Source organism: Mytilus edulis, chromosome 11 (genome assembly GCF_963676685.1).
Source record: "Mytilus edulis chromosome 11, xbMytEdul2.2, whole genome shotgun sequence".
NCBI lineage: Eukaryota > Metazoa > Mollusca > Bivalvia > Mytilida > Mytilidae > Mytilus > Mytilus edulis.
Window position 1 is genome coordinate 20,486,048 of NC_092354.1, and position 13,009 is coordinate 20,499,056.

The 13,009-nt window shown below is 31.4% G+C and overlaps 1 protein-coding gene across 2 annotated transcripts in view; it reads left to right on the top strand.

The window, feature by feature from the left end:
- Nucleotides 1–59: 59 nt before the first annotated feature.
- LOC139494667 (uncharacterized) overlaps nt 60–13,009 on the top strand; it is a 38,912-nt gene continuing 25,962 nt past the window's right edge. Inside the window, exons 1-7 of one of the 2 annotated variants that reach the window (XM_071282830.1) lie at nt 60–89; nt 4,235–5,358; nt 6,360–6,435; nt 7,755–7,849; nt 8,598–8,845; nt 9,431–9,534; nt 10,589–10,721. In XM_071282830.1, coding sequence (XP_071138931.1) covers nt 79–89; nt 4,235–5,358; nt 6,360–6,435; nt 7,755–7,849; nt 8,598–8,845; nt 9,431–9,534; nt 10,589–10,721 — 1,791 coding nt within the window. In that variant the 5' untranslated portion in view covers nt 60–78. The remainder of the gene's footprint in view (nt 90–4,234; nt 5,359–6,359; nt 6,436–7,754; nt 7,850–8,597; nt 8,846–9,430; nt 9,535–10,588; nt 10,722–13,009) is intronic. The other variant, XM_071282831.1, reaches the window with a different exon arrangement.

Genomic DNA, 13,009 nt, shown 5'->3' on the forward strand with positions numbered 1-13,009 from the left:
AATTTTATCAAACATTATTGTAACATTTTTGTTAAAAAAGGGAAAAGAAAACCAGACAACATTTACTGCAGAACTGACATGGATAGAAGGTGCAGATGACATTTTTTTATGAGAAAGTTTATTACTAAATTGCGCATCTTTTAAACAATTAGAAAAGACAAACACTATATAATATATTCAAGTCATGTATTCTTAATTTATTTGATAACTTTTGAATTGAAAGGAAAACCCTAAATTAATTTGCAGATACCTGTAGTGCTCAGGTGAAGTCAGCTGATTTTTGTTTACATTTTTTACCTTTTATTTTTGTCCGTGATTTGTGTGTGTGTTGTAATAAGATATGACCTATACCCTTATTTCTGTATAAAGTGTAAAGAAAATAAGCAAATTAAATGTTACCCCATCCATGTTACATCAATTTATTTAATTAATTACTTCCTGATCAGGCTTATTTAAATTTTGGAGATTCCCATGTCTTTAGTTTTGCTGGATTTGACTATCTGGACTTACAATGCTGTTTGGGTTCTTTATATAAATGGGACCAGCAGATAAAGGGACATGCATCTAAGGATTATTTAACATTTGAATTTTTTGTACTGCAAAATTAACCTGTAATTTTTTTCAATGTTTATTCAAAAAGAGGGGGGGATCCTGGTCCCTTTGCACTGATTCATGTTCTCCCTGGTACCTGTTTGACCAGGGTTAAGAGACACTCACCCCAATTTGATTAGTGATTACACTAACCCTAGATAGTGTGATCAACAGATTAAAGACCATCAAAGGTATTAATTAGGCCATAAACATGTCATCAAAAGAAAACAGTTAACGTAACGGTACCCAAATTGCACTGAGTACCCAAATTGCACCTTTTTAGCGAAAATAGCAGCGGAAATCTTACAAGACTTCCTAGAGACTAAACAATTTGTATTTTTATAATTTGATACTATGCACATCGTTCAACATAGGTAAAAATATTTAGATATGCACAAATCGTTCATAGTATTTATCAACAGATGAAGTGTTTACTGAAAAAGCAAAATCTACTGAAACGTCACCATGCGACGTCATCAAAACGTCATCTTTTTCAAATGAGCAAATACAATATGTTACAAGTATCCTTTTCTTAAAAAATGAAGAGTAAGCATGGACTGATATCCAATTATTCAAAATATTTCAAAAAAATAAACAAAAGCTCTGTTATTATACTTTTGACGATGCGAATTTAAGCATGGATGCAATTTGGGTACTCCTCATTTCAGAATCATTGATGGTTTGGAGGTCAGTTTAGACCAATTTTTCTATGATTCCATATGGATTCTAAATTAAATTGGTGAAACCATATAATGAATATTGATACATCTACAAAATAAACATATAATGAAAACTTTTGTATGAAGTATAAATAAACGTAGGTTAAAAAACTGTCAAAATAGGTGCAATTTGGGTACCCTGACGTTACATACATGTAAACAAATGCTATAAACGTATCATGAATTGTAAAATAATTCTTATCAAAAGCATGCCCACCATAAAATTATTATTTCCCATATGTACGAGAATTATTAGGATATTAAATGAACACTTTATCATAGCATATCACTACCAGAAATCTGACTTTCATCGATCAAAATTATTTGTTTAGGCCACACCAAATTAATTAGTAGTTCTTTGGAAAACCTGCACCTAATTTGCCGAAATTAAAATAAAAAAATAAAAATAAATTTCCCGCACCTCACCTGCCAAAACCAAAAAATAACTCGATTCCGGTATTAAAAAAAATCTTTATCAATGAAGCGTTTGAAAATATGCAGTGTTTGTCATTTGTCAAGCATATTTTTCATTCTGATCAAAAAAGTTGCAAAGATGGAAAACGTGCTGATTGTTTCTGTGGTGAAACATTCAGACAAAAATAACAACAAGGCATACATATTAAAAAATACGGCAACACAAAAAAAATGTCGGACATTCAGGGAACTATATCAAGAAGCCATTGAACGATGTAGCGATGCATAAAGTGAGATTATTAATATTAAAACCATACAAATAAGTAAGTCGAACAGTTTCGATGATTCTAGTATCGAAATATCTGACGAAAATATGGTATGGTCAATATGTAATGACCTAAACTTTAAATAGGTGCACTTCACAATTGATGATGGATCTACTGCTACTAAAGATGCATCAAATTCAAAACCAAGTAGAATTAATGCATTTTCGGTACTCATGAGCTCACAAAATGAGTTACACATGACTGATAAACCTGTCCCCTTGTCTGGGAAACAGCTCACTGGGCCACAAAGACTTTACTCTGATATCATTGATTGGGCCTCAAACATTGATCTGATATTTAATTGTAAAGTAGCACTAGCTAGAACCCCCAGTTTCCACTGTGCTTGGATTGACTGGTTAGTGATCCATATGCATAAACACAAAACACACACCATGCAGTTATGTTACAGAAGCTAGCTAGCATACTACAGAGGGTGTCTAAGGATCAGAAGGTGCATATACTACAGATGAAAGCAATGCATATTAAAAGCAGATAGCCATATAAAGTTCATGCATAAAAAAATATGTTCAAAAGTGTATATTTGTGCAGTGTTAATTATACAAACAACAAAACAAAATGAAAAAGAATGCAGAAAGTTGAAATACATATAAAAAGGGAGATAATTTAATTATATCAAATTATGTCCCCTTTCAATTAAGTGAGTTGAAAATTCAGTTGCTTCTTTTAGGTAAAAGATATAAAAATTGAGAGAAAAAAAATATCGCTCGCTCCATATTTCTTCAAAATTTGAGGCGAAGAATTTAAAAATATAAATTTAAATTTCGCTCGCTCGCCCCATTTTTTTTGGGTAAAATCTCAAAGAACTATTAATTAATTTGGTGTGGCCTTAAGAGAATTTAAAGATCAAAAGGTGCACAGTTTAGATTTTCAATCCTGCCTACAGTTGCAGTTCATAGTGTGTTTCCCCTGTTACTACTATTATAGTATTCTCAGATATTCAAATACATTCTCTAGATCATAACAGTAGTTAAACCTAAATGGGGATCTTTTCATTTTCTGATTTGGACATTGGTTTTATTTCGTTGGGCACTTAAATTTATCTACGAAACCATGAAAATTGGTTCCCCACAAAAAAAGTAATTTCACAGTATAGGGTAAACTTAAATCCTCTTATAATAGCCTAGTTATGATATAATAATCAGGGTTTCAGCTAGGATTTTGAAACCTTTAGTCACTTTTGCGGAAAGACAAAAACTTACCTCTTTTTTTTAAAAGTTGAAACCATTAAATAATATAAAGTAGCCACATTTTTGCGCCTGTCCCAAGTCAGGAGCCTCTGGCCTATGTTAGTCTTGTATCATTTTTAATTTTTGTTTCTTGTTTACAATTTGGAGTTTAGTATGGCGTTCATTATCACTGAACTAGTATATATATATTTGTTTAGCATGTTTAGGGGCCAGCTGAAGGAAGCCTTCGGGTGCGGATTTCTCCCTGCATTGCAGACCTTCTGCTGTTGTCTGTTCTATGGTCGGGTTGTTGTCTCTTTGTCACATTCCCCATTTCCATTCTCAATTTTATATATACATAATAAACGCCTAAAAAGTGTACAAAACAATACAAATATTAAAAAAAGAAAACAATAAAACCATACTTTGACCTAAATTGGTTTACTTTAATAAATTGTTACTTGGATGGAGAGTTGTCTCATTGGCATTCATACCACATCTTCTTATATCTATGTAATTATCTATAAATATTTGGGATAACAGATATCCTTCAATAGTATGATCACGATCTGATGATGTAAAATGATTCATTTGAATTTAATCTTGAAATCTATACAATAAAATATTAAAACAATTAAACCAAATCACAAAACAATTGTCTATGTACCACAGGTACAATTATAAATATAAAAAATGACAAATTAAAATGTTATATTTATAACTATTTACAACAGTAAAATTGAGAATGGAAATGGGGAATGTGCCAAAGAGACAACAATCTGACCATAGAGCTGACAACAGCAGAAGGTCACCAACAGGTCTTCAATGCAACGAGAAATTCTCGCACCCGGTGACTGCATAAATATAAGATATGATTGGTGGCGAATTTAGAAGCAAGAATGAAAATGATAGAAAGAAAATTACTTGACGACACTGCCCACCAATCATATATATTAAAAAATGTAATTTTGGACTGGATCTCAATTTTTTTTTATAGATTATCTAGCGATGATGAAGAATCGTTTGAATTTGTTGATGCTTTGGAGGAAACAGGGGAGTATGTCATGCCTGACATTGCTTCCGAACCCCAAGAAGATGGCGCCATCATAGATGAAAATCGACCTGACCTTCAGGTTTTTCATTCAGCTTTAGACTTATGTGGGAAGAATATAGACCTCTCAAAATTTGTAGTTGATGAAACTAATAAAGAATTTAAAAAAAGACAAATAAAGACGTCTGTCAATTCAGCAAAAGGGCAAACACAGCACGACAAGGGTCAGGTCAAAGGTCAAACTGGAAAGGTTGTGAAGGATTTTACTGTTAATAAGGAAAGCATATCTTGTATTGATCCTATTTCAAAGCATGCAGATTTATGCCAAGAAGGGGCATGCAGTAGTGTAGGAAACAATATTAAAGAAGAGGGGTTTGACAATTTTAACCATTTCAAAATAATAAGTGAAAGCTTTAATGATAATCATGATAACATAACCTGTGCTTCTTGCAAGTCAGAACGACAAAAATGTCAAGACAAACAGGTATTTGTTCAAAGTGGAGATAACTCTGCAATTTGTAAAGACAGGACTATTCTAAAGGGAGGCAACTGCATTCAGGACACAGGTCAGATAGATGGCTCCCACTCAGGCAGAGTGTTGGACCAATCTAGACCCCTGCAATCTGAAAACAGTTTTCAAGGTGTTGAAAATTTAAATGGCACAAGTATAAATTCATGTAACATTCACAAGAGTGAAATTTCAAATAATCAGAGTCAGAATACTCAATCTAGTCAAATAAATGAATGCTCACAACAAAATACTAGTCAATCAAACCAAATTCAAGACAATGCAAAAATACATATGTGTAATGCAGTCGATCTGTCGTCTGCTGATCTTCATCAAAATTTGTGTGATAGTAATACTGAGGCTGTAAAAAATAATAAGAAAAAGTCTACGTTACATCTAGATTGTTCGCAGACAGTACCAATTGAAACTAATCAATTGAGTGGAACTTTTAGTCCAGCATTTAAACGGGAAAAACCTTTATGTAAAGAGGAATTTGAAAAGATGTTTGACGAGGATGGAAGAATTGTGGATGAGCATGCCCTGAGGAAAGCTGTGTTTATGGGTAATTATATGTGAACATTGTGGTGCATTATGGGTTTTTACATGTACAAATATACAAATGATATAGGGCATTGTAGGTTTTTTTTAGATATTTATGCTTTATAGTAAATACACCTAATTGCTATTTATTCCATTCCGTATAAGTTCTAAAATTACACAACTTTTTCATCCAGTTGAAGCTACATTTTTGTATCTGGGACCCTGATTAAACAATTCACCATGTATGATACTTTTTAATGAGACCTGTTTAAACTACTGTAAATACTTCAAACAAAATATTTTTTGACTTCAATTTTAATTTCGAAAAAAGTGGATCATACTACATGTACTATATCAAAGTTTCTTGATGATCACTTTCTAAAGTTTTTTCTCCCTCAGCTCACTACTGATGACCTCCATTTTTTGGCCGGTGACCCAAACAGGAAGTTGTATAAATGACTGTTTTTCCCGGAATGGACTAAATAGTGATAAGGTGTATGGTTTAAAAGAGTGGTGAAAGATACATTGTATCAACATGATAATTACCAGAGGGACATTCAAATTCATAAGTCTAAAATAAATTGTCAACGCTATGACTAAGAAGGATAAAAATCAACAAACAACAGTTCACAAAACAATATATAGAAAACTACAGATTGAGAAACACAAAGCTCCACCAAAAACGGGTCAATCTCATGTGTTCCATAAGGACAAATGTTCATGTTTTAATGTACCTTACATCACATGAACATGCCTAAATAGAAAAAAATTTCACAACTCAATATATAGTCATGATAGTCATACATGTTTATGTATATGAAATATTTACTTGGTTAAAAACTTTTTTATTGCATCTATAGCAAAGCTTGAAAAGGTGTTCAAACATGTCAAACATTTGTTTATCACTCTATATGACACTATATATATGTTGTATTGTTGTAGAAAATTTCATTTGTAGCTTTCATTATATTCTGTGGGTAATATTTCGTTGCTATACAATTAATTGATTTTATTCTTTCACAGGTGGAGTTGAACCTAGTATAAGAAAGAAAGTCTGGCATTTCTTGTTTGGATTTTTTCCTTGCTCGTCAACATCAAGGTAAAATACAATCTTTATAGAAATAAACATATCCGTGAAACAAATGTAAGCATAAAATTAATAATGGAAATTGGCAATGGGTCAAAGAGACAACAACTACAGTGGCAGATCCAGAACTTTTCCTAAGGGGGGGGCCGCTCTAGTCATGCTTCAGTGATCAAGCAATTTTTTCTCACGAAAGGGGGCCCCCTTTGATCCTCCTATGAACTCTTCCAAATTAAAGAGCTAAAAAAAGCCAAAGGCTGCAATGATTACATTCAAAGTTATTCAGTGGCATATATTTCAAATAAAATCATTGAGTTGAAGTTTGCTGCAAAACCTCTATTCACGTTTAAATTAACAAAATCAGAAAATAACAAGTCCAGCCTAATACAATGTATATGTATTTAAACTTTATTTCTGTGAGAGGCCAGTTGCTTTTTTTTTTAATTAAGGTGGTACCCAACACTTGCACTAAAATTAATTTGGCTAGTTTAATTTTCATAAAATTTTGTCAAAGTACTTACTTTGACCCTTTAACAAAAATATAAAATTTCAAAAAATTTGAACCAACGGTTTTGTCAGGAAAATTACACTGGTTATAATGTTTGACAAACACCAATGTTTATCATTGAGAAGCTTTATATTCCCTTTACAACACAACATAATCAAAACGTTAAGCTGACTTTACAGAGTTATCTCCCTATAGTGTTAGGTACCACCTTAACTATAAACAATTACACGTTACATGTATACTGAAATGTTAATGACTTACAATTAGGGTCCCAATTTCCTTTGAAAAGCATGTGCAGATGTGTAAGCGAGGGCATTCATGTCCCCAGACACATACGTTTTATTTCTTGTGAAATTTTTTGTGATAACACTCATTGAACTTTTTTTTTTATTTATATAAAATAAAATCTTTTATTGCACACTCATTAAACTTGCATGTATGCTGATGTCCTTCAACTTATAATTTTTCATATCCTATTTTAATTTATATATCCATTTTTTTGTCCCACATACATGTTGGGTCATTATTTTTTTCCATTGGTCATGTTGGTGTGTCTGTTTGTCTTGTCCGTCCATGTGTTTGTCATGTTTGTTCGTCTGTCTATCTCGCTTCAGTTTAACGTTTTTGGTCGAGGTAGTGTTTGATGAAGTCTAATCAACTTGAAACTTATACACATACGTATCATGTTCCCTATGATATGATCTTTCTAATTTTAATGCCAAATTAGAGTTTTTACCACAATGTCAGGGTCCATTGACCATAAAAATGATAGTGCAAGAGGGGCATCGTTGTACTATGGACACATTATTGTTTTTGTTTGTTACAGAGAAAGAGAGGATATATTGATAGATTATATGATGAAGTACCATGAACAGAAATCAAGATGGAAAACTATGCTGGTGTTAAATGCCAAACCTGGAGGTAATTATACTCTGAGTATAAAAATATCATTGAGATAATCATACACTACATATAAAAAAAATACCATCAGGGTAAAAAGAAAAACTCTGTATAAAAATAACATTGAGGAAATTATACTCTTTCCTTAAAAAATACCATCAAGGTATTTGTACTTTTTGTATAAAAATACCAGGTAATTATACTCTTTCTATAAAAAGACAATTGAGGTAATTATAATCTTTCTATAAAAATACCAGGTAATTATACTCTTTCTATAAAAAAAACCAATTGAGGTAATTATAATCTTTGTATAAAAATACCATCAATGTAATGTAATGTAGTGTCTCATAAGTCGTTTTTATGGCTGGATATTGATTGTTTTATGTGTATATATTTATATAATGTTGCTTATATTTATGTCAATCAATATGTGACACTTTAATAAACTATTTACTTACAATGTAATTGTACTTTTTCTATATGAATACCATCAAGGTAATTATACTCTCTGTATAAAAATAGCATCAAAAGTTCTGTATCCCATCAATGTTAAGTGTCATTGTATCTGACCCAAGGATTGATTTGAATACAAAAATATTGCAATCCATTAACTAACTTGATCTTCTTCCAACCAGTAGTAAAGCATAAATATCTATATAGGGATAATATAACATCTGATAAATCTGCTTTACTTTAAGCTATAAAGGTCCCTAAATAATGGCTAGTGTAGAACCATGACTGCATTTGATAAGTCTGCTTTCTTTTTTAGCATCACTATTGGAACAAGGGTTAGTTGCCAGGTACCAGATAGACACCACAAACAGGGCTATCAGAAGTCCAGACGGAGAGTTTAATGACCCAATATCTGAGTTTGAAACGCTACAGTTTAATCTCATGGCAGGAAAGATGAAGACTGCTGACCCAGATTTTAAAGCTATGTCGAAAAGTTTTCCTGATTTAAATATCAATTCCCCAGAACTTAAACAGAAAATTGATTTCATGAAAATTCAATCACAGGTTAGTAAAGTACATGCAAGATGGTATAGTTAAAAAAATACTCATTTTGGCGAATTTTATTAATCAATATAGGAGTTGATCTTACTAAAATATTCACAGTACAGTGAATTTATTATCATTCATTTGATACCAATTTTGGTGGAATTTTTAGATACCTAGGAACCATGTAGGCCAAGAAATGACAAATTTTCTATAGAAATGTATACACATTTTGACAAAACCATGAAATCAAAAGACCTTGAAATAAACTCATCATAGTAACCAGGACTAAATTTAGTATATACGCCAGACGCACGTTTTGTCTACAAAAGACTCATCAGTGACGCTCGAATCCAAAAAATTATAAAAAGCCCAAATAAAATACGAAGTTTAAGAGCATTGAGGACCAAAATTCCTAAAAGTTTTGCCAAATACAGCTGAGGTTATCTATGCCTGAGGTAGAAAAGCCTTAGTATTTCAAAAAATTGAAGTTTTCCTTAATCCAATAAAATAATAATAAATACACAGTATTTGAAAAAAATATATTTATTTAAAAATATATCAGTATTTTTTTAATTTTTATTTTGGTCATTTGGTATTTACTAGGTTCTCGTAAACAGACATAATATAAATGTAAAGAACCTGTGGAGCCATTTGAGAGTGATAGATAAAGATGTTCCTCGAACTGATAGGGACCATGAATTTTTTAAGTAAGTATTTATTTAATATGGACTTTTTTTTAAACAGGTGACATGTTGTTTGGGGTAAAAAAAATATGTATCCCTCTGTCCATTAGGTGTTGTTAGGTGTATAATTCTTGCCGGATTTGGATGAAACTATTATTATAGGTTAATATTCACAATCATAATTTTGAAAATCAGTTTGAATCTAATGTGTTTAAAAGACTTAATAATGTCTTTGAAAATATTAATTATATTGGAGAGTGCATTGTATTTACTCTAACCCCTTTATTTCTGTTTAGATATTTATAAAATTTCAAGAACAAAAAAAAAGAGTTTTAAGTTATTGTCCTTGTGGGGAACATTGGAATATGTTCTTTAATTCAAATACATATATGCATGAAAAAAAAAAATCTCGTATCATCTTTAGATCATGCAAATGATACCAAGTATTTTCTTTAAGACTTGTCCTGCCATGTACTTAATTATTGATAAATTTAGTATATTACATCCCACATAAGATGTTGGTCATACTGGCAGAATATTGCAGTTATCTTTTCAATCCTTTCATCTATCTATATGTCTATCCATTGTTCTAATATTCATCAGTCTTTAAAATGAGCAGAATAACTATCTTTGCATCTTCTTTACCAAAAAAAACATAAATCTGAAATTCAAACACACCAATTAAATATTTAGCAGTTTATATTGAAAAATGTAGCAGAGCTCAAAATGATTAAACCAAGATTGCCCAGTATTTTAAGCAGGAAATGAAAAAAAAAAAAAACACTAATTCAAGTTTTCAACTAATTGCAAATTTTTTAAAGATTTTGTATGCAGAGATTGGTTAAACCATGAAAGCAAATATTCACGAAAGTTCAAGTTTTCCTTAATCAACAAAAAATTAACGAATCCACACTTTAAACTTCTTTCTGGAGAACATTGAATGTTTACTTTTCACAGTCTGACTGTTGTCCACTTAACCATAAATTGACATGTATTTCTTTCTGGAGAACATTGATTCTTTACTTTACAGTTTGACCATTGTCCATTTGACTATAAATTTACATGTTTTTCTTTTTAGGGGACCATTAAATCCGAACCTTACAGTATTACGAGAAGTGCTTGCCACATTTGCAGCATTTCATCCAAAGATTGGTTATGCCCAGGGCATGAATGATATTTTAGCTAGATTCTTGGTTGTGTTTGATTCAGAGGTAATTTTATGTTTAGTAAATTAAGAATTCACAACCCTGTTAAAATTGATTCAGCGGTAATTACTGTAATTTTAGAAATTATTGGAATGCTGATATTAGCTGCCAAGACTGTGACAGTTTCAAGTTTGAACTAAATAGTAAAAACTTGAAATATAAAATTTCATAAGAGATTTTTTTCCTTCCAATATTTTTTACAATTATTTTAATTAGATTTCACAGTTTTGCCTGTGGTCAAGGATTTTCAACAATAAAAGTTCACATTAATTTCTGAACAGTTCAGTTAATCTTGTTGTCATTGGTTCAGCAGAAATTGTATGCATATTCAGTAAAACCTTATAATAACACCGTGTATCATCGTACAGCGAATATACATGTGTAGGTACTAACCAAGCGGGCATGAGCGATTTTGATCTTACACGGTAACGACAAATTTTGTACTTCAATCTAAATATAATTGCTGTTTTAAGAACTGATTTGGTCGTAGGTTGATGATTAGAGATGTCTCATTTTTCCCCCAAAATAAGAGGGACTACTTAAACATTGTAAAAGCATGTGCAAATACTTGTCAAAGAAGTTGGCCCTCGTCTCATCCGATATAATTCTATATTCCTTGCAACTCTTTTTCTGATAGAAGGTCAATGTGTGTGTATAATAAGTATAGCTGTTTCAATAATTGGCATTGAAATCTTTCATACATATGTTATTTTTCGATATTTTATCCCTAAAGAAGCATTGTGTACGGTGTTTAGCTGACCACATAAATCCTTATGTATGGTGCATAGTTAAGTTGTTGTACATCGTACACAAAAACTTTACTTTCATACTCGTTTATTACCCAAAAAGTTTCAAGGAATGAGTAATCACAGGTAGGTTTATGATTGGTAACTATAACTTTTGCCCTGTATTAGGTTTCTTTCAGATAAAACATGTAAATGTCTCAACAACTGTATCGAAAGTGAAAGTTGGTGTTGAGATTCACAACTATTTGCGCATGTACAAGTTAATTGTTCTTACTAGTATATCAAAGTTGTTTTATGAATAGGAAAAAATCGATGCGAAAATTATTTGGGAGTAGGAATTTCAAATGTTGAGAAATGTACATTGAATATTGATAAAGCAAAACAAAGATTTTCGTTACCGTGTAAGGTCAAAATCGATCATGCCCGCTTGGTTAGTACTTATATCCGGTGTACTGATGATACATGGTGAATAAGTCGAACCCTGTTGAAACTGAAAACCTGTCTCATTATTTCACAATGCAAAAAGAAATGAATTTCATCTTCAACTAATCTATCTTCTTTTTATATTGTTGATTGTTTTAGGTGGAAACCTACTGGTGGTTCTCACATTACATTTCCAAGAAACAACAGTACACTGAATTTAACAATGTAAAAAGAAATAAATTTCATCTTCAATTAATCTATCATTTATGAGTAAAGATGATTTGTTTTAGGTGGAAACCTACAGTTAACTCTCGTTGTCTCGAACTCGGTTGACTCAAAAATTCGGATGAGTCGAAGTTTTCACGTGGTCCTGAACTTTGTTCTATATAAATAGATGTAATTGACTCCTGATGAGTCGAAATTGGATGAGTCGAAATTTCGGTTGAGTCGAACTAAATTTACGATCCCAAGGTTAACAAAAGCATTCAAATTCATTATTTATCTCAAACTAATGTACACATATGTCAAAACATGACCTCCAGGATTTAAATGGATTGAAGAGTTAATCTGACAATACATGTGTAATTAAATTTCCAGTCATTGACCACTGTATTGATTTATGGCATTCTATTTCCATGAGTGTTTACCTAAGATTATCTTTTGTAGATTTTTTATAAATAATTAGTGATACATTGTTAATTTTAATGAAAAAGTATTTAAAAATGTTTACAAAACAATTAATTGTGATTTACACTAATGAGCTTGGGTGTGTATAAAGTAAGGATTATGACTTCCGTTGATGATCACATAAAAACTACTCAATCGGCGCCTTTAATCTTGTTGTATTTTCTTTTGAAAAGAAAGAGTGAGATAAAACAAAATGAAGAGAAATCTAAATTTTCTAAAATCTCTGTATCCGAGAATAAACAATTTTGTCAACTATAAACGACCTGAATAACGAAACTATTAATTGGGAATTACTCTCTCGGATAAAAGCCATATGAAAAAATTGTAACTGAAACAATTGAATAAGTAAAAATAATGTTATTATAATAATGAAAGACCATGACATACAAATACATCGATCTGATACCAGAATAACGATCCCCTTCCCACATTCACCCG